Genomic DNA, 21,396 nt, shown 5'->3' on the forward strand with positions numbered 1-21,396 from the left:
TGAATATCAAAGGTATGTTGCAAGATATAGCATAGTACAACTTACCAGAATGCACCACGTCTCATGTAATCGCTTTATTTGTGCTTCAACCGCGGAAAGACGTCAATAAAACAGGCTGTGAACAATATGTCACATCATGTCAAATTTACCTCAGGAATGTTTTCCAATGTTTACAGTTCCTCTATCTATCTATCTATATGAATGAGAGTGTTCCCTGTATTGTTTGCAACATTATTTGGGAGAGATTTTTTTTTTCCTTAAGAAAAATCAAACTATCGGTATCGGCCGATATCTTTCTAAATAATCGGCTATCGGTATCGGCAGAGACATTTAGTATCGGTGCACCTCTAATTGGAACAATATTTTTGATTTAAGTAGTCATTTGTTTGGTCACTCCCTCTGAATTTTTTCTTAACAAATAAAGAAATATGATTTTGCATGAATAAAATGAATGCATTTTTTTGCGGAAATTTAAAAGAAACATTAAAACATCCTGCTCTTTTTGTGAAGTTTCTTCTGAAACTGTGAGCCATTTGTTTTGAGAGTAATGCATTGATTGTCCAAAATGTATTTTGTGATATTTTTTTTCCCCATCTACCTTGGGTTTTATATGAATGACAAGAATGTAATCAAAGCAAGTTTTTGTATAAACCTCCTTTTATTTATTGCAAAATTTTATGTGAAAAAAAAGGAAACATCTTCAAATAAGATCTTCCTTTTCTTTTTCTTCTCTTATTATTCTGTTTTATATAATTTCTCTAGTTGACTATTGTGCCATAACTTGTTTATTGTCTAAAAGATTGTTTGTGATATTGTATCTTCTGTTTGTTAAAATTGCAATATATATTCAGGATTGGTCAACTGGAGTTACTACATTTGAGTTTAAATGTGAATGTGTTTTTCTCTGTGTAAGAGTCTTGTGATGGACTGCATGAATCTAAATGTAAAGTGCCTTTATATTCACTCTGAAGCACTTGACTGATAAACTAACTGCACTTCTACCAAAAATGTATTTGTTCAATAATAGTATTAAAGAACCATTGAATTATTCACTTGTATGCATGATCTCCTCTATAAGTCGTTTGAATAAAATGTTCATAAACATATTGATATATGATCTTTCTGTTTGATTATTAATGTCTTCTAGTGTGTGACTAATGTGTCTGTGAAGTTTCAGCTCAAAATACCCCAGAGATCATTTATAAATCCATGTTGTAAATACCCATTTCTGACTGGCTATTTTTGTGCATGTGCCTTTAAATGCAAATGAGCTGCTGTGCCCCGCCCCCTCTCCACATCACAGCTCTCGCCCCAATCCGATTCTCTGCCGAATACTAACAAGAAATCTGCTTGGTTTTGATTATAATCTATATCACGATCGCTCTTACGCATTGAATAGTGTTTTTTCTTCATTAAAGTTTATTATTTCCACGCGTTTTAAAGCTATGTCAGTTTAAACTTATGGATCATTTTTGAAGCACACACACAGACAGCTGGCTATCAGACATGAGTTTGTTTAAACTGTCAAATACAAACAAGGTTCAGTCAAAAACAAGCGACATATACATATACATTATATTTAACGTTAAAGGCCTTGGTGCGATAAACCAAAAATAAATAAACGTTAAACAAAAGGCGCACTCATGATTCAGTGTTTTTTTTTTCCCTCAGAGAAGCTGTAATCTCAGCTGTCAATCATGACGTCAAAACCCGCATTTTTATAGCATCAGTGCGTTAAAAACTGCCTAAAATGACAGAAACAATAAATATATATGACAAGGAAAAATATTTGACATGTAATTTGACTCTTTAGTTTGTCGTACATTCATTACATTACATGGAGAGGGGAGAGGGCGGGGCTTATGACCTATACTGCATCCAGCCACCTGGGGGCGATCGAGACGCTTTGGCTTCACTTATCAGGACTCGTGTGGCATACTTGATCAAAACGGCTCGTATAATAAGACTGTTTTAGTTAAATGCAGGTGAGCAAACTCCTCAAACAAACCAGACTTTGGTGGTCAAACGTTCAATTCAGATCGAGGACACCCTTCAACAAAACACAGGCAGGTGAAATCTTATATTTTATTATCTAATGACTAATGATAAGCATGACAAGTTGGTTGCAAAACAGATTCTGCATTGCTCAAAATGAATAAAAACATTGAAAAACATAAATGCAATAATTATGTTGACATAAATACAAAAAATTAAATTTCAACTCTTTTCATGAACCAGTGTCTTTGCTACTGACCTTTCATCACATTAATACACATAAATGACTTAAGTTAAACATCACATTTGTGTTTCTTTTTTCCCCCTCTTGTTTTTATTGCTTAAGTATAGTGTTGAATGTTCTTCTTGTGCATATAACTTTTCTGCAATCCTGTGCAGCTGAAAGGAGTGTTACTGGACAGGTGTGAATTTGAGGGGGAAAAACAAAACTATATACACAGAGAGAGACAAAATCATGATTCTGTCAAAAGGACAGGGTTAGACTGCAGACAAAAGTGGCCCAAAATGACTTCATGGCTTTTTCCTTTTTTTAAATAAACCATTAGATTTTTAATATTCTTATTTTTGGCAACTTTCATGTAATACTATGTGTGAAATTAGTTCAGATATCAAACAATTTAGCTTGGTTTGATAGTACAGCTTTCCCAATACTTGGTAATTATAGATTAAACGTATGAAAATTTCTTAAATCACAATTATCAATGTTATCACAGTATTGTTAAAATGTGCTGGAAGTCTTCAAAAAGTTTAGTTCAGTTTTTACATTTAAAATAAATAACAAATAAAAGTACATCTTATTTGTATAGAACACTAAAAACAACATTATCAATATCCTGATTTACAAATGACAACATGACCGACTATTATCTAATAACATATACGAAACATTCAAATAAAACTTTGAAAAACATTTCATTAAACGGTAAACCTTACATTTAAAGGTGCAGTATGTAAGAATTCTGTCCGCTAGAGGCCTATTCAAAACAAAGGTGTAGCTTGATGACGCCAAGTTTGAGCGCGGAATCCTGGGACATGTGGTCTCAACCTCAACGGACGGTGCAAAAGAATAGGGATTGGAGTCGGGAAGAAATCATGTTCATGGATGTGATTATTAACGTTACCATGAAGCAGAGCAGGAGCGAGTGTTGTGGAGCTGAACGAGGAGCTGGAGCGATTGATCAACACACGCCTCATGAGCAGCGGGACTTTTATTATGACACAGTCGCCGGCGCCGCTTCCGCTTTTCCGGTCATGAGTATGAGGTAACGCACCTCTGTTTATCAGATACATTTGAGAGTGTTGAAAATGATGTTATAACGTTACTCTGAGCGTTCGCTCGGTGGCTGCTGTGAGACACTGTTACACACTGCAGTAAGATAGATCGATTTTACAATATCATATTAAATGCTGGATGATTGTGTTGATAAATGGCATGCAATTAATTTTAAAACGTATTGTATGATGGAGAAAATGCTGTATTACTGTTAATAAAAATAAAGCTGCATCTGATTATGCTATGTTAGCTACTTCACAAAATAGTGTTTGGTAAAGCATGGTACTCACAAAAAAAAATTAAGAAAATTAGATTTAAACAATAAGACTAAACGTGTTGAGCTATATAACAATAATTAGTTTTCTGTCTATAAATATATCAAAACAGTTGTTCCCTTGTCTATTAAAACATGTAATATATTAAAGCGTCTTTGGCGTTTCCATGGTTTCTACAAAATAAAACGGGAAACCGAGGGTAACGCGGGTATGACGCCATTGACAGGCGACTCCTCACACGTCCCGGAGCCTTGGTTAAAATTTAAATTTTCTCATGATTTACAAATAGTTGCAAACATTTGGGATATTGTAAGTACTCAAGTGAACAAAACATATAACACTGGCCTAGTGGTTTTTGGATATTTTACTGCAAAAAATATTACATATTGCACCTTAAAGCCTTTAAATAAAGAAAATGGTTAAGTTAAAATGATATTATTTAAAAGAGGTATTGTCTGCGCACAAATAAATCTAGACACCTTAATTATAAAATTGTAGAATCCACATAAGCTTGTTTTTCATCAACCAGTTAAAATGTTTAGTTGTTCATGCAAATACTGTCCGTTTTTTGGCCAGATAAAAACTGTAAATCTGACACTGGGTGGCGCTTATGGAAACGCAGAAATAGAGCCGTTTCCCGTAACGTGAACCTCCGTAATTCAAACAAAGAAGCACTGCGATTATAAAAACTATAGGCAATACATGGAGTGAAGAATGCCATCGAAACTTTTATGAAGACAGACAAAACCTTCAGAGGTACATTCATATAATTCATTAATTCATATAATTTCTCATCACACTTTTAAAACCTCTCAGCTTTCTGCCATGTTCTCACACAGAACGAAACCGCTCTGTGCGCATGCGTGAGACTGTAGCTTAATAATGCTGGACAGTATTTATTTATTGCGAGTTGTTCAAATCGCGGTAATCGAATACAGTTTTAATAATAATTAAAAAATGAAAGAATAATACTAAACATGGGGAATTTTATCATGATTTATCATGAAACTGGTAATCATTTCATACCTATTGGTAATTGTAGCACCATGGTTTATTTCAAGTACCTCTTCAGCAGTGACATTAGTGTCTGGTTACGCCACCGTGTAATTACCGTAATATTGAGATGACAACACGTGAGGTTATACTCGGGAGCTGTTCCTGTCCTCGGACTGGGAATTATGTGTTTCTATGGCACATATGTTACAAACTGTAATTACGAGCTCTATGAGGGCGTAAACGCTTTTTACGAGGCAGAATCTCGTAGTTACTGTAATTACGATATGGCGTAAACGCAGAAATGTGTTGATGATGTCACTGATTGACACTGGTGGGCGTGTCTAATCTCATTAAAGGGAGCTCGTCTGTTGGCTCTCTCCATTCTCATTGTCTTTCAACAGCGGGTCCATTTCAGTCACTGAATCATTCGCAGTGTTTCCTGAGGATTCTGAAAGAAAACAGAGACAGAAATGTAAAAGAGATAAAGAGAAGAAACAGTTTTGCTATAAAATATTTTGGAAATATCAATCTCAAGAGATGTTTTTCCTTAAATTTCCTCAAAAATAACAGAGCAAGTAGATAGAGGAGACGATTATCAGTTCATGAAAATTTAAATTTAAATCCGAGTCTGTTCCTCACAAAAAATGATCTTAAGGCTTCTGGACTGATCAATTACTAAACTTTTAGGATGTTTTTTGTCAGTTTTAGAGATTGACAGACATTCTCACAGAATGTGTGAAAACTGTTGGGATTTATTTTGCTGTAATGACATTTTTCCTAATGTAACACATATAAAACATGCTGAAAAATTATTCTTATTCTTTTAAATATATAATAAGAAGAAACTCATAATATAAACAACAATGATTATTATCTGACCAATTAAATGCAGAGAAACAACTGCAAAAATTTGCTGGACATACAATGGGATTTAAAGGATTAGTTCACTTCAGAATTAAAATTTCCTGATAATTTACTCACCTCCATGTCATCCAAGATGTTCATGTCTTTCTTTCTTCAGTGGAAAAGAAATGAAGGTTTTGAGGAAAACATTCCAGGATTTTTCTCCATATAGTGGACTTCACTGGGGTTCAACGGGTTGAAGGTCCAAATGTCAGTTTCAGTGCAGCTTCAAAGAGCTCTACATGATCCCTGACGATGAATAAGAGTCTGATCTAGAGAAACCATCAGACATTTTCAAAAAAAATAAACATTATATACTTTTTAATCACAAATGCTCATCTTGCACTGCTCTGTGATGCGCCACGCATTACAAAGTTACATTTTTCAAATCCGTTAAAGGATTGTTACGCTGCAATAATTAGGTCGGCCGGAACCGAGAACATTTCCTATAACACTAGATATACCTGTACATCAGAATAAGAATGGCATCTACGCTAATATCTGTCTCTCTGCTTATCCTGAGGTTTTCCGGGTGCTGGATCCAGGCCGTATCCAGATCAGATGGAGAACCTGTGTCTGGACCTGACTACAACGTAGCCCAGGAGACAATGGGCCTACAGATCCAGTTCTGGCTGCATCTATAATTCAGATTTTTAATCTCCGTATCCGCTTACATATATTTATATATAATCTATTTTTAATCTCTATAATAAAAATGTATAATTCAGATTTTGATCTCCATATCCATTTACATATATTATATATATCTTCCAAGGGGTTTTTTCCCTCCTAGGACTTTTTTCCCAGTGTTAGCACGCTGGGTTTTTCTCCTAGGGGGTTTTTTCCACCCCTGGGAGTCAGCCGACATTGGCTTAATGTAGCACCATCTTGTATATGTTACATATTACCACGCTTGCTTGTACAGCTCATTTTTAACCACTTCCCTTTTTTCTGTGCTTCTAATATGTAAAGCTGTTTTGAAACAATTACCAATTGTAAAAGCGCTATATAAATAAATTTGACTTGACTTGACTTGACGTAATCATGTTGGAAAGAAGTACCGCAATAGGGTGAAAAACTCCATCTCATTTTCTCCTCCAACTTCAAAATCGTTTGTAAAGGGCGTTTGACTTACTCTTTACATGTTCGCTTTGATGTAGGCGGAAGTACCGATCCAGTGTTTACACGTGTGATCTTTCCAACATGATTACGTCATGCGTGGATCATCACAGAGCAGTGCCGGATGAGCATTTGTGGTTAAAAAGTATATCATTTTTATTTTTGTTTAGAAAATGTCCGATGGTTTCTCTAGATTAGACTCTTATTCCTCGTCTGGGATCATGTAGAGCCCTTTGAAGCTGCACTGAAACTGACATTTGGACCTTCAACCCGTTGAACCCCAGTGAAGTCCACTATATGGAGAAAAATCCTGGAATGATTTCCTTCATTTCTTTTCCACTGAAGAAAGAAAGACATGAACATCTTGGATGACATGGAGGAGAGTAAATTATCAAGGAAAATTTATTTGAAAGATCGCCTTTTCAGATTCATGAACTGTTTTGGTCATCTATATAAATATAAAGCCATTATAAGTAATGTTGTTCTACTCACCAGTGACGGTCACATTGAATCTCCTGAATGTGGTCTGTTCCCTGTTGATGATCTGTAAGTTTATAATGTCCAGAGTCTGTGGTTCTGATGTTTCTGACCGTCAGAGATCCGGTATTCTCGTCCAGCTCCACTCGGCCTGTGAATCTCTCATCAGTTTGATCTTTGCTTGTAGCATTTGCAGCAATGAGACTGTTTTCAGCTCCAAACGTCCAGAGCAACAGAGAATCGGTCTGAATTTCAGCATCATTCTCAAGAGGGACGGAACCTCCCACCGTCACTTCCACTTTCTTTACTTCATGTCACAGCAGCGCACAGAAAAACACAAAAGCAGAAGACAGAATACATGAAATCAAATGTGTTAAAGATAATCAGAGTTGTATTTTGAAGCAGTAGCAAGAAATCTGCAGTTTTCAGGCCAAGAACTATTCAAAGAACATTGAAGCTATTACAATAGCTAATGTAGAAAATATAATGTCAAACTGGGTTAATAACTATTGTAGTGAATTGACGAGAGGCATTTTACTTCAATAAAGACATTTTTTGATATTTCTGAGTCAATGTTATGAGAATAAAGCTGAAAAAAATAACATCAAAGAAGTCGGATAGCAGAGCTAGGATTAGGGCCAAGCAATAATACAGAAATAAAACCATTTTGGGATTAAAAGTCATTATAATGTGAGATTAAACTCGTTACATTTAGAGAGAAAAAGTCAAACTACAATGTTGAGAATAAACTTAACTAAATTTTGAAAATAAAGTCTTGTTTCGAGAAAAAAAAATCATTTCATTTTGAAAAAAAGAGTAAAATGTCGAGAATAAACATTGGATCACTGTTCATTGCTGATGACAGAGTTGGATCTCTTAGTCAAGCTATATTTTAGGCTCTTTCAATAACAAAAATATCAGCTTTAGCTAATTATAACCAAATAATAAGTAGGCCTAGCGTATGAACTTTAAAGGGAATAATTTCACAGTTCTCGATTCCAACTCAATTTTCCAACTTTATCTCCATACAGGCAACAAGTTCACTTCAAGAATGAAAAAAGTGGCATTGATGTGTTTTACTGTAAATGTGCAAACGGAAACAGACAGATAAATTTATTCTCGAAATTTAATGCATTTATTCTCCGAATTTTTTCTGGAAACGACGACTTGTTTCTCTACATTTAAAAAGTTTTTTCTCGAAACACAACTTTATTTCCAAACATTTTATTGCGATTTTTTTTTCTCAAAGTATTCTTCCCCTTGAAACATGACTTTATTCTCAAAATTTAATGTGTTTATTCTGGTTTTTCTGGAAACTATGACTTTTTTCTCTAAATTTACCAAGTTTTTTCTCAGAACACGACTTTATTCTCAACATTTTATTTCAGCTTTTTCTTGAAATTTCTCGAAACACGACTTTATTCTCAACATTTTTTTCAACTTTTTTCTCAATTTCATGAGTTTTCTCAAAATGACTTTTCTCAAATTTAACAAGTTTTTTCTTGAAACAACTTTATTTTCAAATTTATTTAATGCAAATTTAATGCATTTAAACATTTGATTGTGACTTTTTTCTCGAAACTTAACCTTTTTTTTTTCCTTGAAACGACTTTATTCTCAAAATTGAATGCATTTATTCTCAACATTTTTTTTCAACTTTTTTTCTCAATTTCATGAGTTTTTTCTCTAAACGACTTCTCTCAAAATCTCAGAAGTTTTTTCTGGAAACCACGACTTTTTTCTCTAAAGTTTTTTTTCTCGAAACGCAACTTTATTCTCAACATTTTATTGCGACTTTCTCGAATTTTAACTTTTTTTTTTTCCTTGAAACATGACTTTATTCTAAAAATTTAACAAGTTTATTCTCCACATTTTCTTTTTTTCCTCAAAACATACAGACTTTTCTCGAAATTTAATTATTTTATTCTCAATTTTACGTTTATTTCTTGAAACATGACTTTATTCTCAATTTAATCTTGCATTATAATGACTTTAACCTTGAGATGTTTTTGTTTTATTATTATCGCTTGGCCCTAAAGGTGCGTTCACACCGGACGCGAATGAAGCGGTAAGCACGAGTGATTTACATGTTAAGTCAATGAAAAGACGTGAATTGACATCCTGCGGCGCGAATGACGCGGCGCGAATTGAGCGATTCGGGCGTTTGACGCGCTTAACACGTGATTCGCGCGAATCGCGCAAGTTGAAAAATCTGAACTTTGGCGAATTTACCGCGCCGCGTTAACCAATCAGGAGCTTGCTCTAGTAGTGACGTGACGTAGCGAGCTTGAGGCAGAAATTCGAAACAACAATGGAGGACAAAATCATCGTCGCCTATACATCTTCATACATTTATAGAAACAGAAATAAAAAGGATCGTGTTTGAAAGCACCAGACTAACAGCCTGAGGGCGGAAGTGGGCGGAGCAAATTTATCTTCGTAGGCACTGCTCCATTTGGAGCTTTTTAAAGTTAAAAACCATGTTAATGTCAAATATTTTATTAAAACGATCTAACTGAAATGATAGATATATACATTGTGTTAATAGCTTAATCATATACACACAAACACATAAGTTACGAGATATATATATATATATATATATATATATATATATATATATATAGCTTTTATGACAAATTAATGTGTATTAATTCGTCATTCGCGCGAATCGCTCAATTCGCACCGCGTCATTCGCGCCGCAGGATGTCAATTCGCGTCTTTGCATTGACTTAACATGTAAATCACTCACGCTTACCGCTTCATTCGCATCCGGTGTGAACGCACCATTAGTCAAGCTATATTTTAGGCTCTTTCAATAACAAAAATATCAGCTTTAGCTAATTATAACCAAATAAGAAGTAGGCCTACATTTTATTGCAACATTTTTCTCAAAATTTGTTTTTTTTCCCCTTTGAAACATGACTGTATTCTCAAAATTTAATGAGTTTATTCTCAACATTTTTTTTTTTACCAACTTTTTTTTCTTGAAATTTCATGATTTTTTTTCTCAGGAACACAACTTTATTCTCAACATTTTATTTCGGCTTTTTCTTGAAGTTTCTCGAAGCACGACTTTATTCTCAAAATTTAATGCAACATTTTTTCAACTTTTGTTCTCAATTTCAGGATTTTTTTCTCAAAACGACTTCTCTGAAAATTTAACACGTTTTTTCTTGAAACGCAACAACTTTATTCTCAAAATGTAATGTTTATTCTCAAATTTTTTTCAACTTTTTTACTTGAAATTTCATGAGGTTTTTCTGGAAACTGACTTTTTTCTCTAAATTTAAGTTTTTTTTCCCCTTGAAACATGACTGTATTCTCAAAATGTAATGAGTTTATTCTCAACATTTTTTTTAACCAACTTTTATTCTTGAAATTTCATGATTTTTTTTCTCAAATTTTTTTCAACTTTTTTACTTGAAATTTCATGAGGTTTTTCTGGAAACTGACTTTTTTCTCTAAATTTAACAAGTTTTTTCTCGGAACACAACTTTATTCTCAACATTTTATTTCGGCTTTTTCTTTAAATTTCTAAGACCATGACTTTATTATAAACATTTTATGCATTTATTCTCAACTCTTTTTTTCAACTTTTTTTCTCAATTTCATGAGTTTTCTCAAAACTACTTTTCTCTCAAAATCTCAGGAGTTTTTTTCTGGAAACTACGACTTTTTTCTCTAAATTTAAAAAGTTTTTTCTCGAAACGCGACTTTATCCTCAACATTTTATTGCGACATTTTTCTCAAAATTTAAGTTTTTTTCCCCCCTTGAAACATGACTGTATTCTCAAAATGTAGTTAATGAGTTTATTCTCAACATTTTTTTTTTACCAATTTTTTTTCTTGAAATTTCATGATTTTTTTTCTCAGGAACACAACTTTATTCTCAACATTTTATTTCGGCTTTTTCTTTTAAGTTTCTCGAAGCACGACTTTATTCTCAAAATTTAATGCAAAATTTTTTTCAACTTTTGTTCTCAATTTCAGGATTTTTTTCTCAAAACGACTTCTCTGAAAATTTAACACATTTTTTCTTGAAACGCAACAACTTTATTCTCAAAATTTAATTATTTATTCTCACATTTTTTTCAACTTTTTTTCTCAATTTCATGAGTTTTCTCAAAACTACTTTTCTCTCAAAATCTCAGGAGTTTTTTTCTGGAAACTACGACTTTTTTCTCTAAATTTAAAAAGTTTTTTTCTCGAAACGCGACTTTATCCTCAACATTTTATTGCGACTTTCTCGAAATTTAACGTTTTTTTTTTCCCTGAAACACGACTTTATTCTCAAAATGTAACAAGTTTATTCTCAACATTTTCTTTTTTCTCAAAACATACAGACTTTTCTTGAAAATTAATGATTTTATTCTAAATTTTACATTTTTTTCTTAAAACATGACTTTATTCTCAATTTAATGACGTTAATCTTGCATTATAATGACTTTAACCTTGAGATGTTTTTGTTTTATTATTATCGCTTGGCCCTATTCCTCTTCTGTACAGAGCAGAGGATGACATTACCTAAATTTAACCAAAATAAATCTGAATTTCAAACCACACACTACCTCTATGATTCCAGCTCATGCATTGTTTTCTGTTGCATAACACAAATTACAATAATTAAAAGTAATTTAAGTTATTTATATTTGGTTTAATTTTGTGCACTTTGAGTAAATGATCATCAATGATCTACTCACCATCAACGTTCAGAAAGACTCTCTTGCATTCGGTTCTTTTGTTGCTGCTGATCTTGAGTATATAGTGTCCAGAATGAATGGTCCTTATGTTACTGATGGTGAGATTTCCAGAATCATAAAGCCTCAGTTTGCTTCTGAATCTCCCATCAGCTCCATCATGTGTCCTACTCCTCTCTTCACTTACTTCAGCGATGAGATTGGTTTCATCTTCATACCACCACTGTATGTTTTCATCATGTGGTTCAGTAAGACCAGTGTGTAGAGTTGGAGATTCTCCCTCCATCGCTGATATTTTCACCTCTTCATACACTTCAGCTTTGGGGTGGAGGAATGAGGGTTATTTTGATTTGATATTAAAAACATGACATAACATCTTTATTAGACTTTACACTCACACACATCTCCTCAAATCTCATTCTCCATATTCAACTTATTCAATGAAATTAGAATAAGTTGAGACATATTTAACACCATATTTAATTTGGTATACTGTATACATAAATATCTGCTTTTTGGCAGAACATATTGTTCAAAATAAATTTTAAACAATGCACATTAACCTCTTCTCCCATCTCTACCCCAGTTCACTTTAAGCTTTTCGATTTGAAAAAGAAAACATGCTTTCTAAATCACAAAATACATATAATTTTTGCTAATTAAAAAATACATATGCAAAAAATTGAAGCCTTAATAAAAATAAACAATCCTGTTAAAAGTATATTATACTTACCAACTTGCTGTAATTTGGAGATTCTTTGTTGATAGTAAATCACAACTGCAACCAGAAGCAGAACAACAACAACACCAACAACACATATCCCTGTTATAACACCCGGAGAAAGACCTGGATCTGTAACAGCTAAAGAGAGACAGTGATGGTGTCAGTCAAAACTCAAAATATACATTGAAAGTCTCGCTCATTCAGTTGCTCAGGATTCCTCACCGTTGACAGAGAGAAGGAATCGCTGTGAGCTCTCGCTGCCTCTCATCTGTACTTCATACAGTCCAGCATGTTCAGTTCTGGTGTTTGTGATGGTCAGAGATCCAGTCTGATTATCCAGCTCAAGACTGTCTTTGAATCTCTCATCATCTTCATTCAATGAAGTATTTTTTGTTTCTAAATCGATTTTAGCCAGGAGGATGCCTTTATCTCCAAACCTCCACAACATCAGAGCATCTTTGTGTGCTTCAGAATCGGCGTGTAGAGTTACAGACTCTCCTTCTGTCACTGATACCGACTCCGACTTCACTCCATCCGTCTCACCATCCACAACTGGAAAACAAGCAGAATGGAAATACATTTCTCAAGCTTATGAATCTTGAAACTTGCACTCAATACATGCCTTTTACATACAAACATGTTGTTTATCAATCTAAAGTCCTTTAACTCAGGGTTTATAATTGAAATTATGAAACCTGAATACCAAATTACTAAAACAAAACAGCAAGAAACATGAAAAATCACAGTGATTTACACAGTGAACGTTATTGCAATAAAAAAACTCACCTTGGACAGTGACATTGAATATCTTGATCCTTGTCTGTTCTCTAGAGATGGTGAGTTTATATTGTCCCGAGTGTCTGATTCTGGTGTTTCTGATGGTCAGAGATCCAGTATCTTTGTTCACTTGTACTCTGCCTCTGAATGCCACAACATTGGGGACTAAAAATTTGGTCAAATCGTCCGTTCTCCCTATTTGAGCTATGAGAGAGTCTTTAGGTCCAAACATCCACAGTATCGTATCTTTGTTCACTATTTCGGTGAGGTCAGAGTTTAGAGTGACAGAATCTCCCTCCATCACTATCACCGTCTCAGATTCACCAGACACACCTGGAGAACGAAGCAGAAACAGTGTTAGTTATACCACGCTAACTTCTGCAGACAGATTCAACTAAGGCCAGTCAGTTCACATTCTTCTGCTTGCCTGTACAAGATAAGCTATGTTTCATTAATAAGGTGTGTACTGAATTTGTTGCTTCAAAATCACTTTCTTAAGCCACTTTAAGCATCTTATATGGGGAAGAACGCTTGATTATGGTGCCGTTGTCTGTTTTAGCAGGCTATACTGCCATCTAGTGGTAGCAGGTTTTCTAAAGCACAAAGTATACTTCACTTTTTACACATGTCCAAGGGTCAGCGTACGCGAATTTTGTCATCAGAAATGTCTGCACGTACTGTACGCGCACCGCCAGATTTTTGTACCCATGCATACTTTATATGCTCTAGTAACACAATTTTTTTGCAGTATTTACATGGGTTGTAACTCGTGGCAAGAGATTGCTCAAAACATCTACGTTGAAAGCCTGTGTACGCGTACGAGTCAAGTGAAGTATACTTTGAAACGCTGTGCGTTCGACTGTGCACGTAAAAAACAAAGTATACTTTGGGCTTAACACAGCTGTGTGTGCAAGGCTAAACGGGCAAAATTAAAATGTTAAATTCAAATGAATCAAATAGGATCGACTCAGATACGAGTCAAAGAATGCACACGTCACTAGATCCACAAACGCACATCCCTCACCATGTCCTAACCAGACGCAACACAGCGACACGCGAATAACGTATCTTTTCCATGTTAATCTGAGTTTTTGTCCAAACCAGCCGCAACGGCGGCACTATTTTAGAAACGGTTTCTATTTCTCTGCGAAGTCGCGACTGGAACAGCAACACAAAGTATAACAATGATTATATCAGGTGCTTTATTTAATGTTAAAAGCGTATTATGTGAGTTTGAATATCATTCTGTGTTTCCAGCTTTTTAGCTGTAATGAAAACAACATTGGCTAATTCACCTCAGATCTTGAAAATAAATAAATGGGCACAAGAACGATTAAACTGTCGACTCAATATGAACAAACAAGTGTATTCTATGACAAATATTGGTTCAGTCACTCCGTATGTACTTTAAACAATGTTTTAATTGTGTAATATTTATGAATTTTACTATGTACTTGCCCATTGTGTCCGATGTGCTCTTGCAGAGAGAGCCCGCCCACACTCTCTTCTGATTGGCTGTGGTTTTTGATTGATTTTATTGCTTCTCATTTTTGCGTCGCATCTGGTGTTGACAATCATATTGCTTATCGCTGGAATCTTATTGCATTGCGTCTGGTTAGGACACAGGGTTACTTGTATGGAAGGCCAAAAGGGCCAAAAACACGTGAATGTTAACACATCAACAACACATTAAATACGCGCGTTAAAATCAATGCGTTAAATAAGTGTATTTGACGTGTTTCACACGTTAAAAGATGAAAAATGTTTGTATTGTTAAATGGTGGCATCCTAGTAAATGAATGGTACACCCCCTTAAGTTCACACAAATGGTTTGACCCAAGTTTTCAGCAGCCAATGACACTGACCCCTACAAACAGACTTTTAACGCATATTTCACACATATTTCACACATGAAATACATGTCAAATACATGTATTTAACGTGTTGTTGACGTGTTAAAATTGTGTGTTTTTGGCCCTTTAGGCCTTCCATATACTTGTTGCACACACAAATTCTGACCTATATTTCAAACAGAATTTGTAAACTTTGATTTTGTATTCACAATTTTGTCTCTATTTATATAAATATATATATATGTATGTATGTANAGTTGAGCAGTAGAAGTCTATGGAAGCCACGAAATAAAAGAATAAAAAAAGTTAATTTCGAGTTTATATCTCACAATTCTGACTTTTATTTCTCGCAAATCTGAGTTTACATATCACATTTCTTACAAAATAAAACAGAATTGTGAGATATACTCGTTATTCTGTCTTTTCTGAATTGCAATTTATCCCGCAATTCTGACTTTTCCCCCTCAGAATTGTGAAATAAACTCACAATTGCGAGTTATAATTAGTCCGAACTGGGAGTAATAAACACGCAAATGCAAGAGAAAAAAAAGTCAGAATTGTGAAATAAAAATTATTATGTTTAAAAGTTGGATCTATGTAAAATATTATAGGTTTAAATTATTTTAATTATAATTGTTTCATGCAATGTATGTATGTATGTCCTCTGAACTGAATCAAATAGGATCGACTATGTGAATCAATTGAATGTAGAGACTTACTGTTTACATGGCAAATTCCTGCTTTAATAGTAGACTAATCCTGATACAGATGTCATCAGTGCATTTGTCTGTGAAACGTCTCTGTTTATCTTCAAATTACGTTTTCAACGATGGTTTTCTTTAAAAATGAAGACTATATTTTTTTGCATTCCGATTCCAACATCCAGAGGCACAACAAAACATTTTTCTCTTATTCTTTGGATTTTTTCACATTGCAACCAGTATGCGCGCGCAGCTGCAAGTGACGTAATTGTGACGTCTGCTCCAAAGTGGTCTATAGTTTACAACTAGGAAGTTTTAATACCCACATTCCCGAGATGGGCGTGCCACGTTAAACATGGAGGGGAACTACTGACTAGAGAGACTTTAAGACCCATGTGTACTACAAGTGGTAACTAAATATATTTTTTAAAAACAGAGATAGTAGCCTTATATTAAAAGCACATTTCAGTTCATATTTCATGCTGTCTCAAAATAGCACAGTTGAGTACACTTAGATGATCTTAAGAAGTACTAAAGAAGATTTTTTAGTATATTAAGTACAAAATTGGTGCACAAAAATAGAGCACTTTAAGTACATTATAGAAATTTACTTTTTTCACCTGGGAGACTGTCTCTGGAAAAATGCTAAGACGCGCTGTTTACAAAGAAAACTATGATTTTTTTTATCAGATTTGATTGTGCAAGTAACGTATATTTGGGTGTGTTTGGCATCGAAAGCATCAAAGGAAAAACTCTCCTCTAAGAAAAACTCTCCTCTTTTTCTGTCAGCGCGCGAGTGAATGTGAACACCAACTTTCTAGCAGGTTACAGACTGAAATGTGATTTTACCACGATCATATAGCATATAAAAACAACCGTTTGCCTCATTATTCATAAACGTTCATTCTTCTGTGCCTTTAACGAAGAAATGATCAGTAAAAGTTCGAAATCCAAACAAGTGAAACTCACCGTTTATGAAGATGAGGAAGAGCAGTAACATGTTCCGTATGTTTATGATGCGCTGTGAAGAAACCGAATTTAATAAAGATTATGAATGGGATTTGAATCTCCTTAGCGTTTGTCATCCCAGACCATCACCATGCCCTGTCAAAATATCTTTGCACTTGTCTTCTGACAGCACATGTCATCATGACGTAGGCCTATTTCCTGTATAATGGCTCAAGTGTGTGTAGAACTTTTGATTAAAGTCAGAGCGATCATCATTTTCATGATCGATTGTCGCTGTCACGTTTCGTGCCCATGCATGCACCTAATTTTGAGTATCGGGCGGATTATGTTTTGAAAACCTGGAAGCTGGGCACAATCCAGTTTCAGTTTCCATGGCGTTTCCCAACCTGTTAAGCATTGGCCTACCCCCACTCAGTTGCTACGTCACTATTCTATTTTAAGCTACAAGAAAACTTATTAAAGTCTTCTGGATTGATTTTTCAAATTTCGTTAAAAAATATTTATATCCAAACTTTTGTATAACCCCCAAAATTGTGTTTTTTGGTTATTCTTTGAATTTAGACCCATTCTCATTGTAAATTTATTATTAATTTATTGCTTTATTGTGCTAAATTTTACATTCATAAATGTAAATTTTCAAAGAAAACTCCCTACTTTTTTATTTTCAGGAAAGACTTTGATATGTATGTAAACTCGTTAAGAAACTCTAATAATTCTATTGCATGTAAGACTCTTTCATGGTGTAAATCTTTTAAGCTAGCATAATTTGCTTTTGAAGTATTATTTGTAACCCTCATTGTCCTTTGTTCTTTGTAATTGTACTTGTTCTTCATTGCATAATAAAAAAAAAAAAAAAAAAACGTATTAAAGTCAACAAGTCATGCCATCCCTGATGTCGTTCTCAATAACGCCTACTAGCGACCCTGTAGGCATTTGGCGACTTGCAGTGACAAAGAACAGGATGTTTTTAGGTACTGCGTGATTAAAAGAGGTTGGAAAACGTTCAAGGATTATGATTAACACTTTTATTTTGTTCTTTGTGTGCATGTGGCGTCTATTTGGTAAGTTATGAGTGTTTTTAAGTTACAACGTTGCCTTCTAAGAAGTTAATTTCTTTAATAACTTTACAAATGTACTTTATTAATAATGTTTTTTGACCTGCTGAGAAATTCATATGCAGGGCATATTTTGTTTTAAATCAGTCTAATTGTTTATTTTTCAGATCTGAGGGCTTGAGAATAATTACATGGCAACTTTTATTGATATTCATCTCTAATATCAATTCATGAAAAAATGTCATAATACGAATCAATAACTGATAACTATAGGTTTGTTTATCAATAACAAACTTTTTTTTTTAGTCTGTACAAAATATGTTCCGTTTCCTCTAGATGTGACAGATGCAGTGAAGACAGTGTCAGTGATGGAGGGAGATTCTGTCACTTTAAACACTGAAGTACAGAAATATTTGTTGATAATGTGGAGGTTTGGAAACACAAGAATCGCTGAAGTCAACAGACTCACACAAACCAACTCGACATACGACGGTCCTGATGGGAGATTCAGAGACAGACTGAAGCTGGATCAGACCGGATCTCTGACCGTCACTAACACCAGAACCACAGACTCTGGACTTTATACAGTAACAGTTATCAGCAAAGACACCAGTTACATGAGATTCAATCTTACAGTCAACGGTGAGTCAGAAATAATATATTGAAATGTTTATTTTTTGTTCTTTTTGCTCCATTTCTTTAAGATATGGATCTACTATAAATAAAGATCATGAATGTGTGTTATGAGAACTAACATCACAGTTTCTGTCGTTACCAGAATCGCCGCCACAAAGTACTTCATCACCAGAAAGATCATCAAGCACCATTTTTTTGTCGTCCAGCTGTGCGGTGAATAATTTAACCATCAACCAAACTGAGGATGCCAACATTACTGAACTCCATCAGCCATGTTCAGGTGCTTCACTCATGATATGATACTCTGTTAAATGTGTTCAGTAAGTGTGATATTTATTTTTGTAAAACTGAAAGTCAGACTGAAGTGAGAATGGAAACCACTTATTCAAAGGTGTTGCATGCTTTATGTAACTGCTGTTGGGTGTTAAACAATCAATCACATAAAACAATTAAAATAGCAAGATTTTTATTTGCATTACAGTTATGCATTTGGCAGGTTGTTTTATCCAAAGCCTCTTAACATTGCATTTCAAGGTTTTACATTTGATCAGCTCATGCATTCAAAGAGAAAGAAAGATTGTGCACTTAAGTGCATTTGTTTTGTTTTTTTTCTTTTGTGATTTCACTGGAACAGACATCTGACCGCAGATGAGCGCGAGTGTGGAGTGTGGGTTTGCTTTAGAATAAGATTTTTGCTTGAGGCTAAAAAAGTAATAGGAGAAAGAATCACACAATAACACACTGCAATATTTGAGAGGCAGGGAAAGTGTAGATCTCATTTCTCGGTTTCATGTTGAAAGAGTTTGTTCTGAATATCTGGTAACTTCGTTCATACAGTCTTTGTTTAGCTCACGGGCAGCATTTAAAAACAGCATGATCATCTGTAGTAGGAAATACTCACCTTTAGATAAAAGTTTGATATATTTCACATATTTACAATATTTGTAGGGGACATGCATGTTTACAAAGTTGTTGTTTAGTGTAAGCTTATTAAGTTTATGTTGAAATTTTTATGAATTTAAATTTTACATTTTTCATAATCTGTCTGTAAATGTTTGTATCCCTGAGTATATGTCACCAGTTTGGTCAGTTGAAAGCAGAATGCTTGTTTGGCAACTTGTGTTACAACATTATAGCCACATGTTTAAAACATTTATTCTCTCATAATTCTGTTGAACAATAAGTATAATGCTTGTTTATGGACATATTAGCCTACTGTATCATATTTAATATGCAAAATTATAGGGCCTATAAATTATCAATACAACCAAAACTTTGCTGAAAACCTGTCGTACAAAATCTACTTCATGCCTTCTGTCCTCTGACTGATAATTCATACATGACACACAAGGCTTCTGGGGAATATTTTCCATTTCTCAATTATAATTGATCTGCAATGAATTGCGTAAAAATTTAGATGTATCGGCAAATACATCGGTTATTGGCTTTCAAATATAAAGAATTAGCGGTTATCGGTATCGGCCAATATTTGAGACTTTTGTTTTTGTAATCAGGCTCTCAAAAATTATATAAAATTTTAGATTTATCGGCCAATATATCGGTTATCGGTTATTGCTTTCAAATATAAAGAATTATCGGTTATCGGCTAAAATCGGTTATAAAAATTTAGACTTTTGTTTTTGTAATCAGGCGGTTTCCAAAAATTACTTGTTTTTGTAACAAAAATTATAACAAAAAATTATTTAGATTTATCGGCCAATATATCGGTTATCGGCTTTCAAATATAAAGAAATCGGTTATCGGCTAAAGAACTTGTTTTTTATCGGTTATATCGGTTATCGTCTTTCTAAAAAATCGGTTATCGGCTAAAAATTGAGACTTTTTTTTTGTAATCAGGCTTTCAAAAATTATAACAAAAAAATTATTTAGATTTATCGGCCAATATATCGGTTATCGGCTTTCAAATATAAAGAATTATCGGTTATCGGCTAAAAATTTGAGACTTGTTTTTGTAATCAGGCTTTCAAAAATTATAACAAAAATTTTGATTTATCGGCCAATTAAATCGGCCAAATATAAAGAATATCGGTTATCTAAAAATTTTAGGTTATCGTCTTTCAAATATAAAGTCTTTCAAATATAAAGTTATAGGTATCAGCTAAAAATGTGAGACTTTTGTTTTTGTAATCAGGCTCTCAAAATTAAAAAAATAAAAAATTTGATTTAGATTTATCGGCCAATATATCGGTTATCGGCTTTCAAATATAAAGAATTATCGGTTATTGTATTGACCAAAATTTTCATACCGGTGCATCCCTACAAACTTGTATATATATTCATCTACAGAACACAAATTAAGATAATTTTGATGAAATCTGAGAGGTTTCAACACTTTCAAGGTCCAGAAAGGTACTAAAGACAACGTTAAAACAGGTCATGTGACTGCAGTGGTTCAACCTTAATGATATGAAGAGACGAGAATACTTTTTATGCACAAAAACAAAACAAAAATAATGACTAAATGCACGTTTTTCTTTTTTTTCAGACAACATCCTCTGTTGTGGTTTCAAAGAAACTGTGATCCGATTGGCTCTCTCTGCTCTGGTGGGTGTGGCTACTGTTGCTTTTCTGGTTTATGACATCAGATCCACAAGAAGTGAGCTGATCAGAACAGAAGAGAGCAGAAATCACCGTCAGGCTCACAGAGTAAAATCAGGCCGTCGGTATGAAATGAGCAGAAGGGTTAGTTCCAGATATGTTTGCTGAAGTTTGCTGGTATAAACACAAAAATAAAACATGCATTAAGATTTTCTGTATTTGCACTGCTGTTTATTAACAGATTTGGCATTTATTGATTGTATGTTGGCTCTAAACATAATTACACCAAACTAAATAATAATTAGCAATACCATAGAATGATTTCATAAGCTCTTGTGTCTGATGCACTCCTGAAATGACTCT

The 21,396-nt window shown here is 34.1% G+C and overlaps 2 protein-coding genes across 3 annotated transcripts; one reads left to right on the forward strand and one right to left on the reverse strand.

Moving 5' to 3' along the window:
* Nucleotides 1-3,926: 3,926 nt before the first annotated feature.
* LOC125273063 lies at nucleotides 3,927-17,045 on the reverse strand. Its single transcript, XM_048198322.1, has 7 exons — nucleotides 16,784-17,045; nucleotides 13,270-13,593; nucleotides 12,706-13,035; nucleotides 12,493-12,621; nucleotides 11,763-12,077; nucleotides 7,075-7,366; nucleotides 3,927-5,008 (listed from the first exon to the last, which is right to left on the reverse strand). Coding segments are annotated over exons 1-7 (1,422 nt in total). The 5' UTR covers nucleotides 16,815-17,045; the 3' UTR covers nucleotides 3,927-5,007.
* LOC125273068 lies at nucleotides 16,109-21,247 on the forward strand. Of its 2 annotated transcripts, none has more exons than XM_048198329.1 (4): nucleotides 16,109-16,223; nucleotides 18,175-18,480; nucleotides 18,617-18,754; nucleotides 20,981-21,247. In XM_048198329.1, the coding sequence occupies exons 1-4, from the start codon at nucleotides 16,208-16,210 to the stop codon at nucleotides 21,199-21,201; spliced, it is 681 nt and encodes a 226-aa protein (XP_048054286.1). In that variant the 5' UTR covers nucleotides 16,109-16,207; the 3' UTR covers nucleotides 21,202-21,247. The 2 variants fall into 2 exon arrangements, with proteins under 2 accessions (XP_048054286.1, XP_048054285.1); XM_048198328.1 differs by lacking the exon at nucleotides 16,109-16,223 and adding an exon at nucleotides 17,676-17,844.
* The last annotated feature ends 149 nt before the right edge of the window (nucleotides 21,248-21,396 follow it).

The sequence above is a fragment of the Megalobrama amblycephala genome, linkage group LG7, assembly GCF_018812025.1.
Source record: "Megalobrama amblycephala isolate DHTTF-2021 linkage group LG7, ASM1881202v1, whole genome shotgun sequence".
NCBI classification, from domain to species: Eukaryota; Metazoa; Chordata; class Actinopteri; order Cypriniformes; family Xenocyprididae; genus Megalobrama; species Megalobrama amblycephala.

What these genes read in the sequence shown, in the direction of transcription:
- LOC125273063 (XM_048198322.1), bottom strand. Translation starts at nt 16,814, where the DNA reads ATGTTACTGCTCTTCCTCATCTTCATAAACG. An exon ending in CTTCCTCATCTTCATAAACG is followed by an intron (nt 13,594 to 16,783) that starts GTGAGTTTCACT and finishes TTCGTTCTCCAG; the next exon opens with GTGTGTCTGGTGAATCTGAG. An exon ending in AGTCTTTCTGAACGTTGATG is followed by an intron (nt 7,367 to 11,762) that starts GTGAGTAGATCA and finishes TGTGACATGAAG; the next exon opens with TAAAGAAAGTGGAAGTGACG.
- LOC125273068 (XM_048198328.1), top strand. Translation starts at nt 17,796, where the DNA reads ATGATTAACACTTTTATTTTGTTCTTTGTGTGCATGTGGCGTCTATTT. An exon ending in GTGCATGTGGCGTCTATTTG is followed by an intron (nt 17,845 to 18,174) that starts GTAAGTTATGAG and finishes CGTTTCCTCTAG; the next exon opens with ATGTGACAGATGCAGTGAAG. An exon ending in ATTCAATCTTACAGTCAACG is followed by an intron (nt 18,481 to 18,616) that starts GTGAGTCAGAAA and finishes TGTCGTTACCAG; the next exon opens with AATCGCCGCCACAAAGTACT.